The sequence below is a fragment of the Ambystoma mexicanum genome, chromosome 11 (genome assembly GCF_040938575.1).
Source record: "Ambystoma mexicanum isolate Mex_15411 chromosome 11, UKY_AmexF1_1, whole genome shotgun sequence".
Lineage (NCBI taxonomy): Eukaryota > Metazoa > Chordata > Amphibia > Caudata > Ambystomatidae > Ambystoma > Ambystoma mexicanum.
In genome coordinates, this window is record NC_090934.1 from 557,413,284 (window position 1) to 557,426,776 (window position 13,493).

General features: G+C 42.4%; 1 protein-coding gene across 6 annotated transcripts in view; it reads right to left on the bottom strand.

Moving 5' to 3' along the window:
* Positions 1-7,194: 7,194 nt before the first annotated feature.
* CAPRIN1 (cell cycle associated protein 1) overlaps positions 7,195-13,493 on the bottom strand; it is a 1,156,748-nt gene continuing 1,150,449 nt past the window's right edge. For 3 of the 6 annotated variants that reach the window (XM_069623386.1, XM_069623389.1, XM_069623388.1), the window contains exon 18: positions 8,017-8,311. In XM_069623386.1, coding sequence (XP_069479487.1) covers positions 8,247-8,311 — 65 coding nt within the window. In that variant the 3' untranslated portion in view covers positions 8,017-8,246. Of the gene's footprint in view, positions 8,312-13,493 lie in introns of all 6 variants that reach the window. The other 3 variants (XM_069623390.1, XM_069623385.1, XM_069623393.1) reach the window with 2 other exon arrangements.

The window sequence follows — 13,493 nt, forward strand, 5'->3', positions numbered from 1 at the left end:
CTTTCAGTAGGGTTCAATAGGATATTTCAATAGGCGAATCATTGCAAGGTGTCAATGCCTGTGGATGAGTATATAAGGGATAAATGCCCTAGAAATGCAGGAGCGTGAGGTCCCTGCCGCTGCTGCTTCTTGTCCTTTTCTTGCAGGGCGACGCTTGTTCCTCAGAGCATCGTTCTGCATGCAACCTTCACTGAGACCACAGAGCCTCACCCTTAACCTTGTGGATAAAAGTGAAGATCTTTACCACCCTCTCCCGGAGTACCTTTGGGTGCATGAACTGGCATGACCTGCAATCGTGGGTGTCATGCTCTGCGATGAGAGAAAAAGGGGGCAGAAACCCTCTTTTTTGTAAGGGTGCCTGACGCTAGAGGGTTAGGTAGCAATAGCAAATTAGAAAACAGAGTCAAAGGCTACCCTTGTCATTAATGCACGGGAGGTCACCCTGTGTTGGCAGTGAAGCTAGATTAGTATATACTAGCTCAAAGATCACCAGGAGTAGAGATATCTTAAAACAAAGTTTAATTTCTTACATGGACACATATTTAAGAACACATATGTGCCTTAAGTGGCACGTGGGGTATGCGTAACAGAAAACAGTATGCATATCCGTGGGTTAGTAGGCAAAGTAAAAAGTGACTATCATTTCATGTACTGCTACATCAACTAGCAATACGCAATAATTGTGGACACACAGAATTTATGGTGTTTCTGGTTGGGTGAGAAATGGAACTATAGCAGGGGCTGTGTAGATTAAACAGCACTGTTAAGGCACCAAACTGTCCTCAGGACATTGATTCTGATGTAGACGGACGATGTTGAACAAAGTATGATCTACAGCTAGAGAGAGTTAGAGGGGGACAGGTTTTAAAAGGTGATCAATGGGTGGAAATTCACAGGGAGGGGACTGCGCAAGGGGGACCTACCTAAATTAGGATGTAGGTGTCCTGGCATGGAGTTGTTAGTGGTTGGCCGGCTGTCTTATCTGCAGATGGCGTGATTTCAGTCTGTGACATCAGACTCTGGTATCTGAATAATAAAGATATATAGGTATACGTATAAATGCCGGCTTGCAATTATTCACCGAAACATATGGATTAGTAGTGAGAACAGGAAGCGGGACCTGATGATTGGAGTCCAAAGGTAGGGTAAGTATCCAGGAATAACCTGGCTGGGTCTTCAGAGGTTGTTCATTCAGTAAGCCAGTGGAGGCTTGGCACTGCCTGGAAATAGGAGTGCAAGAGTGTAAATAGCTGTAAAAAAAAGCGGCTTAGACGTTGAATAGGATGGTGGATCGATTGTGAGGTTGTTTTTAGCCGTGCAGTGAATTAGAAGAGTAAGAGTAATACTAGCGGTGCAGAAATGCAGCAATAACGCAGCTACAGGGAGTGAGGCGAGGTGACTCTCCGTTCTGTTAGATACAGGCGCGAAATGAGTGAGTATTTTGGCGATCCTTAATAGGTCGCGTGCGTGCTCTTAAATGAGGTTGGGTCTGGAAAAGTGCTTGTTCAGAGTTGGAGAGACGCAGGGCATCAGTGAGATAGCATGGCGGTCTTTGAGCCCGTGAATCGCTACAGTCTGTTGCAAGGAAAAAGGAGTGCAAGATGATTATGCGTGTGTGTGCTCTTAAACAGTGGGGTGGACGGCTGCGAGGTGGTAGGTACTTGTTCGGTACTGTTAATTCAAGGCACCATGCAGATCTTCGATCAAACTGTAGAGCGTGCCTAGCAGCTTACTTTTGCAGGTCAACAGCCAGTGTTATGGACATTTTCATAAACGGAGTGCAGTTCCTGTTCATTGTTTATACATTTGGGTGTTTGGGGAGTGCTACCCGCGTAAATACATGTGTGAAAAAGGAGAAAAAAGCAATACTCCCTTGAAAAACAAAAAATCAAATTCAGTTACAAGATCGCAATTGTGAAGGAAAACACAAGAGCAGGAGCACGGGTTAGGTTGACATGCAGTGACAGGTAGTGGGAGTCCAAACATGGGTGTGTGTAGTGGTTGGGGGGGGGAGTGTGGGGGGACTGGGGACATCCACCTTAAAGGAGGAGCACAACAAAAGTACACATTAAAGTTAACACACATTTAGATTTGGGTACAAAACACATACAGCTTAATAGAAAAACATTGAACAGCTTGACAGGGCATACCAAACCTAAGAGGGCAGAACATAGCATAGCACAGCCGCATAGCCAAACTTGCCGTAGCATAGGAAACAAATAATAATGCAACCCAGCATAACGGCACTGCAACGGTAGCATGTCCTAAATAAACAAAAACACACACACCTCCACACTCAAGATTGGAATGGGAAGCTGTTTGGTGGACAAGTCCAAGCAATCAAAGCCATCCCACACTGGGGCAAATGGCTCTCTTCTTTCATTAAGAGATGTTATCTCCTGACTACGGGAAGAAACATGTGGGTCCTCTTTGAGCATGACTATACATTTGAAAGAAATAGGGGCTTCCATATCATTTATTTTTATTTGTTTTGTGTTTTATATAGCACCACTAATATGCTGCCTCACATTTGCCTTCCAGTGCTTTGAGCTACTTCAGAATGTTAGAAAGCCTACGAAAGAACACATTAATCAAATTTTAAAAATACATGGTTAAGAAAGCTGCATGAGACAAAAGAGGCATTAGTGCATCATAGGGGCTGTGCCCAGTCCCTACAGCCCAGAAAGAGACTCCGAGGACTGGTGCCCTCAAAATACTCTGTGTACCAGCTAACTAGTGGGCTCTGTGGACACTTTTCCAGGAATGGGATGCAGTGCAATGTCCTGTATTGCGTTCTGTTAGACATCTTTTATACTGTGCCAAATGATGGGTTGATATGGTTTTATATTGCAGCAAATCACTTCCTTAATAGTTTCAAAACATCTAGGCATGTAAGTCGAATAGCAAATTGTGTCCCCATCCTGGCTATCCAGACCTTAGTCAGATGGAGGAAAGGAAATGAGTAAGAGGAAGACAGGAGAATGGAAAAAACTGCAAATAAATACTACCAACCCAGGGAGGGAGTGATGCAGCGAGGGAAGCATATTTTTGATAGCATGCATGAATGCCAGTCCTGTCCTGTGGATGATAGTTCTGAAAAAGGGAGGAGGTGTATATAACAAAGTTTAGTGATATGCATATGGAACACCTTGCCACTGAGTATTAAATTGACCAAATCCTTCCAACTGTTCAGAAGATTAGTCATCAGTTGGCTTCTGGAAAAGGAAATCCTCAGATAAATTAAGCTCAGTCCCAATTGCATTTACTGTACATACTTTGAATAGATTGACTTAGATCAGTACCAACTGTATATATTGTACATACTTTGAAATGTTCCTACTTCCTGCCTGTACATTCTATATTTGGCATCTTAACGCCACAATTGTATAACTGATTATTTACTGCAATTATGTAACCTATCCTTAAGCGCCCATTTACCCCTGGGTCTGGAGCGCTATACTAAATAAAAAACAAACAAACAAACAAACAAACAAAGCATTCTTGTCCTTTATAGTTGCACGGCACTCCGTGGGTGGCCTTCAGCTTGGAGAGATTCTGAGATTCAGGCCTTATTGGTTGCACTGCCATTGTTGGTGTTCAAGTAAAAGGTTACTTTGATGGTCAGTCTCTCTTTTTGCCCCCAAGATGCTCTCTGAATTTCACCTTGCGCAAAATATCCATCTGCCAGTGTTCTTTCCTCCTCCGCCTCCCTCTAAAACGGAGGAAGAGTTTCAACTGATAAGACTTTAAGAGTACCTTGAAATGCTGTGTGTTCATTACGAATTAATTGTAACAGAATGACAAACGTTTTGTGGAATTTGCAGGACCTAGACGTGGGAAGGTGATTGCCAAACAATCTCTAGATGGATTGTGTTACATATCAATTGAGTGACAAGATGGGCGTGCCTGTCTGGATAAACCAAACATCATGATCTTAACACTCTTGCTGGTGAGGAAACTCAAGTAGAACATTCTGTCTTTCAATGGCACCTCCATCCTGCGTTCCCTCCCATTTATCTGCACTGGCCATAATTACCTCCCTAAGTCTGTCCCATTGGCTAAGAAGGTAGGGGTTTCTTTGGAGGCTCACCTCCGCCCACTGAAATGTATAATCGGTTGAATTAAATCACACTTCCAACTATATGTTCAAGCATATTTTCCCTTTCCTCAACATGCCATACAAAGTGGAGGTTACTTGTAGTACAGGTCTCATCCAACTCTACCATTGTAATAGTCTCTACTTGCGCCTTCCCAAAGGTCCTATCTGCCTAATCCATATCATTCACATTAACCATGCCAGGCTGATTTTTAGGTTGCGAACATGAGACTTTATCAGGTCAGCTTTAAATCTCCTTACTTGCTTCCGGTGGATACATGGATTATGTTTAAAACCATCTTTATCATTCATCGAAGCTACAAATGTGCCGGCCACAATTACCTGAAACTAAAGATCGAACAATGCAGCCCTTTGAGATTGTGCAGGTCTGCAACCTCTGTCCCTTAAAACCAGTTTGAAGTTAGAATTTTGGACTGAACTATCCACTTACTGTTCAGAAAAAGAAACTTTACCACCAGGAAAATCACAGGCTTTTTAGGACATCCTGGAAGAATCTAGTATCCCTTCTTGGAGGTACGTCGTTCAAGCGTCCCGACTCATATGGTATAACAGTCTGGTATAATCCAGGCATTAAGGATGGGGGAAAATGTTGTTCTGGCAGTAATGGTTTCTTTGTGTTCAATGGTTAGGAGATCTCAGGAAAAATGGAAAATGGCTTAGGTCAACTGAGAGCTTGCTAGCATATTACCCATTGTACAATACAAGAATTCCATACTCTAAAGAGGGTTATTATGGACGTTTCGGAGGAAGATGAAGTTGACTTTGCGAGGCTGAATGCTCAGGCTGAGATTGAAGGGCATCAATCGAGCAAATATTACAATTTGATGATGTCCTCGGCCAATAGCAATATTGCTTTATTGCAGAAGTGGTCAGCTAGGTTGACAAGTGAGATGACGGAAGCCCACTGGGCAAATGTCTGTAGGAATGTTGGTCTTTCGACTATCACCTTGGGGAAGAGGTCCAGGCAGATTAAGATCCTGAATAGGGTCTACTGGACACTGGAAAACACATTTACAAGCATGGTATGACAGACACGACTGAGTGTGGGGGGGGTGCTCTCTCAGAACGAGGATAATAGAACACATGTTAAGAGGGTGCATCAGAGTGAGACATTTTTGGGAGAGGTTGGCCGTGATATTTAATGGTGTGCTGGGATTATCCCTGGTATATGAGTTTTTTAAACGTTAATCCTGGGTGATGAGTTGACTGTAGCACAGAAAAGATGGCTGTTCAGGGGCTCCTTGATGGATAAGAAATTAATCTTATGGAATTGGAAGTCAAGGACTTGTCCTGAAGAGAGTCTATGGATTGATAAAATGTCTAGTCTGGCCGGAATGGAGAGAGTGATTTATAAACGTTGGAAGAAAATAAAAATGTTCGATAATATCTGGTCAGATTTTTGGATTTGTACTAATTCTGTGATTAAATCGTTGGCATTGGGGTGTAGGAGGGGTGTGCTTTCTTAGTGTTTGTTAATGTACGTTTGTAAATATGTGAATACAATTTTTTTAAGCCTTTGACTCTTGAAAATCTCTGGACCCCAATTGTGCTTTCACCTGCCGCCTGCCTGTTGTCCAGACATACTGCAGCTTACTTTTGGGGATTTCCCACATGCACTTAGTTTCACATTACTGATGTCCTATATGTCATAAGCTGATTGCACTTCTTGCTAACTGTAACTCCATCAGCACTTTTACCCCCTCTCCTGCACTTTAACAATATGGTATGACACCAGGCTGTGAAGGTGAAGCTGTTCACTTCCTATTGCCTCTTTACCTTCCCTCTTGGGGCATGGCAAAGTGACTGCGTTTACAGTTGGTGCTTTATATACCACCAATAAATAAATAAAAGGTTTCTAGTGTGGAGCATCTTCCTCTTCCCTCCTCCCGTCTGTACTGCTTTGAGAACCTTTTCAGAGATGAAGAATATATCCTTTAGGAGAATAAGTTAACGTACAGCCGTGTTTTTACTTATGGTCCTTCAATGATCCTTTCCCGCCTACCCTGCTAAAAGGTCTGATTTCTACCCTATATTAGTGTCTGCGACCTGGTTGGGACTGAGGTAAAAGGGAGCCTGTGGCTATATTATTTATAGTCATTCCAAAAGCTATATCGGTCTGAAAACTTCTATGCAGTTTCATAAAACCCAGGTTGCTGTCGCAAGTCAAAAGGGGTATATCCCTTTCTAGGTACACACCTTTCTTGGACACGCGCTGGAATCTTATCCTCAAAGACATTGGTGCCAATCCACAGCGAATCCGGTGCAGGAGCTCACCGGATGGACTATTCCGAGGCATGACGCACAGCCATGGAGAAAGTCAGCTTTGGAAAAATGCCTGCCCCACCCAATGTCTCTATTGGAGCCAGTTGTGAAAGCCATGCGTTGAGGGAGGAGGCAATATACAGGATTTATGGTTTTCAGAAAAGGTAGTTGTAAGCCATCACACCTGACAGTAAAAAGAGAGAAAAGAGCTACAAAATGGGTGGGAAAAAGGAAATGAGGATGACTGTTTGATGCTCTATAAAGAAAGGTGGGGCCTGCTGCAGAGTCCATTGATAGGGTTTAAAGAGACAGCACTCATTTTACAAATGGTTCCTGTGCCTGCATGCCCACTGCAGGTTTATAAAATAGCTACTTTGTTGGGAAGGAGAATGAGCATGACAACAGAAATTCTCATTGGCCAGTGTCCATTTGATACAAGTAGTACTATACACCCTTCAGAGGCCTCCGCATCCAGTGATAATGTTGCTGGGAAAATGGCCGCCCGGTGGACACATTTCCCTAGAAACGAACCCTCCACACAAACACTTTCCCCAAATATTCGAAGACTGGAGGTAATAATATATAAAGATACCCCTCCTAGAATATTTGGGGAAAGAAATTTAGGGGTCAGGAAAAAAAAGTCTCCTACCTGGCAACTTTTTCACAGCGACATTACCACATGGAAGCGAGCCCTCCAGGTTCACCCGCTCCAGTACTGCTGTTCAAATGTTCCCGGCAGCGCCTCATCATGACTGATGTAAACAGTTGTGTGCCCTGTACAGTTACATTACATATAAACCATAAAAGCTGCAAGATAACATTCTTTTAAACTTTTATTTGGCTTGTATACCATTTGATCCATTATTGCAGGGTTTTTATACTTCCGTTTAAGAGGGAATCTCATCAGTGCATGCCAGAATTCACCGTCGGCAAGAAATAAAATGTTTTGCGCAAATTTACATCCTAGCAAAAACATAAGAAAGCATTTGTGAAGAGAAAGATGATTGAAATAATTCTGCGGTTGCGATCTAATGGGAAAAGCTTTGAAAATTAGCAACCATGCCTAAAAGCAGCATGGATATTGCATTACTGTCCCTTACAGCAGTCACTGCGCAAGAGCTAAAACTACTGCAGAAACGCAGTCGTAAAGTTCACATTAAATAGATAGGCGACTGTACAGATAAGTTTCCATCGCTAGTGGGATGCAACAAAAAAAAGCAAAAGCAAAACGTTTCCATAAAAAATAAACCTTATTAACTGCATTTAGCTGATACAAAGTAATTCAGCATTAATTACAAGCATGTGCTTAGGCTGGGCATGGATGAAAAAGATAACCATAGAAGGAAATCATTTTTGTCTACTTAATGATACCCAGCCTCCGCTGCAATTTTATGAAAAAGGGCACATACAAGATGGTAACTGTGTATTAGGTTCCAAAACTGGAGATGTAAACTGCAGTTGCTCTGTAATCACATTGCACTGTTCCTTTAAACATCCAATGGCTCAATATCTAAGCCCAAAGGTGGTATAGTACACTGTCACACTATGTCAATGTCGCTTTAAATACTAGCACATCAAACGCAGAGCTCCCATTAGATGGAAATATTGCTTCGCTATTGGTAAATCACGTAGGACAACATGCTCGGAATCAGGATGGATGGCGTGGTATTTAACTCCGGGGATAAAGTAACATTTCCTTCCATATCCTGTAACAAATTCACCTAAGCAGTTTTGATTTAACCAGGACATTGAGGACAGTATTTAAAATAAACGTAGTCGGGGAGAACAATGAACTCTTCTGGTAATGGAGTTGCATTAGACACAGAGGTCAGTGTGTTTCCATTTGACTTCAATTCAGTGAAATCATTTAGTTCACTTGTTGACTGTTCATCTGGGGCATCTCTCGGGTGGGTCTTGGTGGTCCACCACGACCTGAAAAATAAAACAAACACCATCAAATGTATATCTCATGGTTGATAAACTTCCATTCATTTGCACATCGGTGAACACTAGCTAATACATATATCAGCTTTCAGGAAGCTGAAGCAGTTAAGTCTACTAGGTGCAATGTGTGGGAGTACATGTTCTCACTCTTAAAATGGAGTCCCAAAAACGTTCCCCGTCTCAAAACATAGGAGGTGAGGTTTAATGATGACATTCAGAGTTAAAAGCCATACGGATTTCCTTACTACTTTATACAGAGATGTTTTTAATTGAACATTTGTGCAGCACAACCCATCATCTGAATTGTCTCAATGATAAGTTGAAGATACTATTACTACTACCGTAGCAAAAGTAATCTTATTCTAATTAATTTGGAAGGATAAAATGGTGATCCATCCAATGCGGAGCTATGATTTTCCAGCAAAAATTACAAGGGGAGAGACCTTAGAAGACCGTAATCCGGATTGATTTGGTTTCAGTCTGCAAATTGGTAAACAAATCCAAATCCGACATGAGCATTCTGACCTTCCACAAAAGAAAATCTGAATCTGCTATTGACTTTGATCCAGTCACAGGCTGCAATACTGGGAACTGTGTGTACATTCTGAAATGATTCAAATCGTGTAAACAAGGGACCATAATCCCCAAGCTAATGGAATACAAAGTAAAGATTATCAAGATCGGACTCTCATCCTTCTGACTGGGAAAAACGTTGGTGGTTCAGCAATGCAAAGAAAAGGGTTAATCGATTGCTGAAAACCCCAGAGGATCAAGAAAGGATTGCTCCATTTGGTAGAATGCTCATTCATCGATGGGTGCAATTTCGATGTTTTTTTTCACAAGTACATTTTACCAAAAAAACTCATAGAAATATGTAGTGGGGTTGGAAAATTATGGAAAATTATATATTACGGGGTGGGGTCGGGAATAAAAAAAAACAATGGGGGTGGGGGGTATTTAACCCCCAAAAATGAAAATAAAACTATTTCAATGACTTTTTTCGGTAAAACATACTCGTAAAAAAACATCGAAATTGCACCCATCGATGAAATGACATAGAACACTCCATTTGAGACAAACATTCTGGAAACCCATCTAGCAACCAGTGTATAAGAAATATTATCAAGGTCTGATTAGGACAGGAACTTGGGTTAACAAAAGGTCCCGGCCTGAAACCGACAACGATGATACAATTTCTAAAATACCAGTACAACTCTTCATGCATGAGGAACAGAACGATAATTGAAACTATTCTGGGGCTGAGCCTTTTATAGGGCTAAATGGGCAGCGTGCATAAAAGCAGCAAAGGAAAAAAAATCAAAAGCATTCTGGGCTATGACAGCAAAAGGAACCACAAATTATGATACCAACATTGATGCCAAAATAACGAAATAATGGGTTGCGTATTTTGCCTTAATCACTATGAGCAATTAGGCAGAAGTAGCAAGGCCACAATAGGGGACTCCACCAAAGCAAGCTCTCCATAACCCAATACCTTGGCAAAGGTGGAGGAAGTTCCCCAGCAAAAACATAGGAGAGGCAATAGACAGTCTATAAAAAGGCAAAGTTCCAGGGCCAAACATTTTCCCTCCTGAATGTGTCATATAATTCATATCATGGTAGCTATATGTCCAGAAAGGGGTACTGATGTAATATTTAAGGGAGGCCAAATTCTCTGAGTCATAGCATACCAATGCCCCTGTACCAAAAGTAATGCAAACGTGTGCAAAAAGAATGTGCAAGATCACACATGCCAACCTGGATAAAGCCACAGGGGCAGAAACAGACATCTGTCATTATGCAGAACTCAAGGCTTGGAAAAACGTACAAAAGAAACAGGGTGCTTTAAAGCAATTCCCACTGGCACTAGAAGCAGATCTAGGCTATCTATTTAAGTCAGAGCATCAATGATGCCTATTTACTGTGCAATAAAACACCATAGTGGCAAGGAATACCAACCCAGGTGCCAACGTTGATAAATACAATACTTTGGCATTGGTATCTAAATCCCTGGCAGTAGAGGAAAAGCAGAAGCAGGCAGATATCAAAGACAATGGGCCTCATTCCGACCCTGGCGTTAACCAAGGCGCTATTAGCGTCGTTATCTTTCCGACTCCGCCATGGTGAATGGCGGAATTACCGCCCCATTCCAAGGTTGGCGGGGTCGGTAATTCCCCATTCACCATGGGCCCTTCCCCATTCCCATTTTTGCCCCATAGGGCTCAATGGGAATGGGGAAGGTGCTAATTACGGCACCGTAAATTACGGTGCCGTAATTAGCTCCAAGGTCCCTTTGCGGGTTGGTTTTTTAACGCCTGCAAAAAGCAGGTGTTAAGTTCCAACCCGCAAAGGGAACTCGGAATAGGGTGGTAAGGGTTTAACGGCACCGGTCTCGTTACCGGTGACCGTTAACCCTTACCGCCCGACTCGGAATGAGGCCCAATATCCCTGACCAACTCTGAGGCAACGAAAACAAGAACAAACCAATAATACCTTCATCAACAGAACTCCATCCTATGGTTAGACAATATTTCACCTTCCCTTAATCATCTGGAAGAGCTGCATCTTTCATGCTGGGCCTGTAACAATTTGTTGCATGGGAAAGAAACTAAAAAAGGACAAAACAGAACCAAGGCGATACTTGCTTTAGCAGCGTTAATGTAAAGGGATCAATGCAGCATTTTCGGCCACTATGTCCTCTAATAGAAGCACCAGGAATGCCAGAGTGATGATAGTCCACCGCCTTATAGACGTTAAAAGCGACAGGGCCAGCAAGAACAGCCTCCTCTTTGAGAGAAGGTGGAACATTAGGGAACTGAAAGCAAAACTTGTTACAAAAGAGCAAGGTAATCAGCTTAAAGAAAGGCAAGGTAGTAATCATGCCCAAATAGAGCGATTTATACTGCAGGACTTTCATTTCTATCCTCACAACATGTTCTGCTATGTAAGAAGTAGTTTGCATTTTGTGTGATTGTGTCTTTTGGCATGAAAGGATGACGCAATACAAAACCATGACCTCTGTCTGTGGCACCCCACCCACTGATCTTTCTAATCTGCTCCACGACCTCTGTGGCACCCCACCCCATCCACTGATCTTTCTAATCTGCTCCATGACCTCTGTGGCACCTCACCCACTGATCTTTCTAATCTGCTGTAAATGACAGATGGTTAACATTCTACATTTTTACATTTCCACATAGACTTTCTCAAATAGAAATAAAATCAGAACATTAATGAAGAACTTCCAGCATAATGGTGAATTAGTTTCACGTTCTTTTAGATCCGAGACATTTACATGGTGAAAAAACATTGTTAGCAAGTTGGGGGTTATGAATTATAAAAATGTTTACATTTACTTAGGGATAATAAATCGACAAAAACTTATCTGCTAAATTCAACTTCAAGAAATATGAAACCGTACACAAACACAAACGGTAAAGCAATGTTATCAAACTTGACAAAATAACGTTTGCAACTATGAAAATGACAGTATGCCCGACGCCCGAAAAAACAGTGGCAAGATGGTAAAGGTGGTAGATGGTGTTGGGCTAGGAGATCGTGGGGGATTGGCCCCATTAATTGGCTTTTCACATCATAGCACAAAAAACGATGCTGGGTTAGGAAAACGGGAGAATAGATGCAGGCAGGCTGAAAAAATCATCACATGCAGTAAACTCAAAAAGTGGGAAAGAAATAGTGGGGCTGAAAAGAAAGGTGGCAAGGGGAGTGAGCTGAATGCAACTTCATAAGTCTTCAGATATTTCCGAATCCTTTATTTAAATGTAAGAGATACCATCTGCCCTCTACATTTCTCCAGGATTTTGGCATTCTCCACACGCTGATAGAAATTCACTAGCAAGCTTAGACCTCAAGTTGGTTTCCGCCCCACCGCTGCATTTCCGTGAAATGAGGCAGGATGTTTCTGCACCCAAAGACTACAGCCATCTGGAGATAAGGTTGTAATTTAGCTATGATTGTTTACAACCTATACCAAGAAAATGTGTAAGCAGGCACGTGGTGCAATATTCTAAGGTTTTGGGACTGCAAGAAGCACTTTGCCTATCAGCTCTGATTTCTATGGACTGTCTCCCTGCATGTCACTAGACTGATTACCAGGGTTGATGCAGCTAGCCATTCCACTATTCAGGGGGCACAATGAGCTCGACTATGACTGGAGACATGCCTGCTTTGGTAGGAATGCTTTTCCAAGGTTCTCATCAGGTCGTTGCGGGAGCCTAGTGCTGACAAGTCAACAGACGTTCTAGGGGAAATCGTTGGAAAATGTGCTATCTGCAGTATCCAGAACTGACTGGATGCATTCACACATCGCCTCCTTGCCATCCTTGATGATAGCCAGGAAGCTGTCTATTTCTTCTCCTTCTGGGATGTGGTCAGCCGCCATAGCTACACAGTCCCACAGGGTAAAAGTAAACTTTGACAAGGCAGAGGCTGTGTTAGTTGATTTTAAAGCCATTCTTCCAGCAGTAAATATTTTTCTCACCCATGCATCCATCCTCTTATCCCTATCGGGAGGGAAAGAAGGGTATGCTGATTGCTTGGTAGATGTAGCAGCTTGAACTCTGGTGTTGGGAGATTTCTTAAGTACTCTGGTTCACTGCTGGATGGCCTATATTTCTTTGCAAACATTTTATTTACTGCAGCTGCAGTCTCTGGAGATTGCCAATTTGTTGAAACTCTTTTTTGAAGGGCAATGTGAAAAGGCAAAATTGGATCTCTTTGGGGACCCTGATCCAAAATATCTGTAAGGTCATCCTGCTCGAAAGAAGGTATAGGCCTGCTGCAACCTAAACATTGTACCACCTTGCTCATTAGTTGCCTGTATGATGAGTCAGTGTGGTCAGTTCTGGAAAGGTATCTATACCACTGGCTGTCTGTAGGTTATCATACACGTCTTTTAATCTTGACTATTCAGAAATCAACTCCTCTGGCACATTTGGGGTGCCATATTGTAAGACAAATGTTGGTGTATGATCCTCTGAAGGTTCATTGTCTTCATAAATTGAAGTTAACTTAAAAAAATCTTTCTTAGGCAAGGACGACGACTTCGAAGTCGGAGTCGACTTTGACACTGTTGTCGACCGCTCGGACGCTGACGGCGTTAGCGAGGCCGTCTGAGTTACTGACTTTTTATGTTTTTTCGAAGGAACCC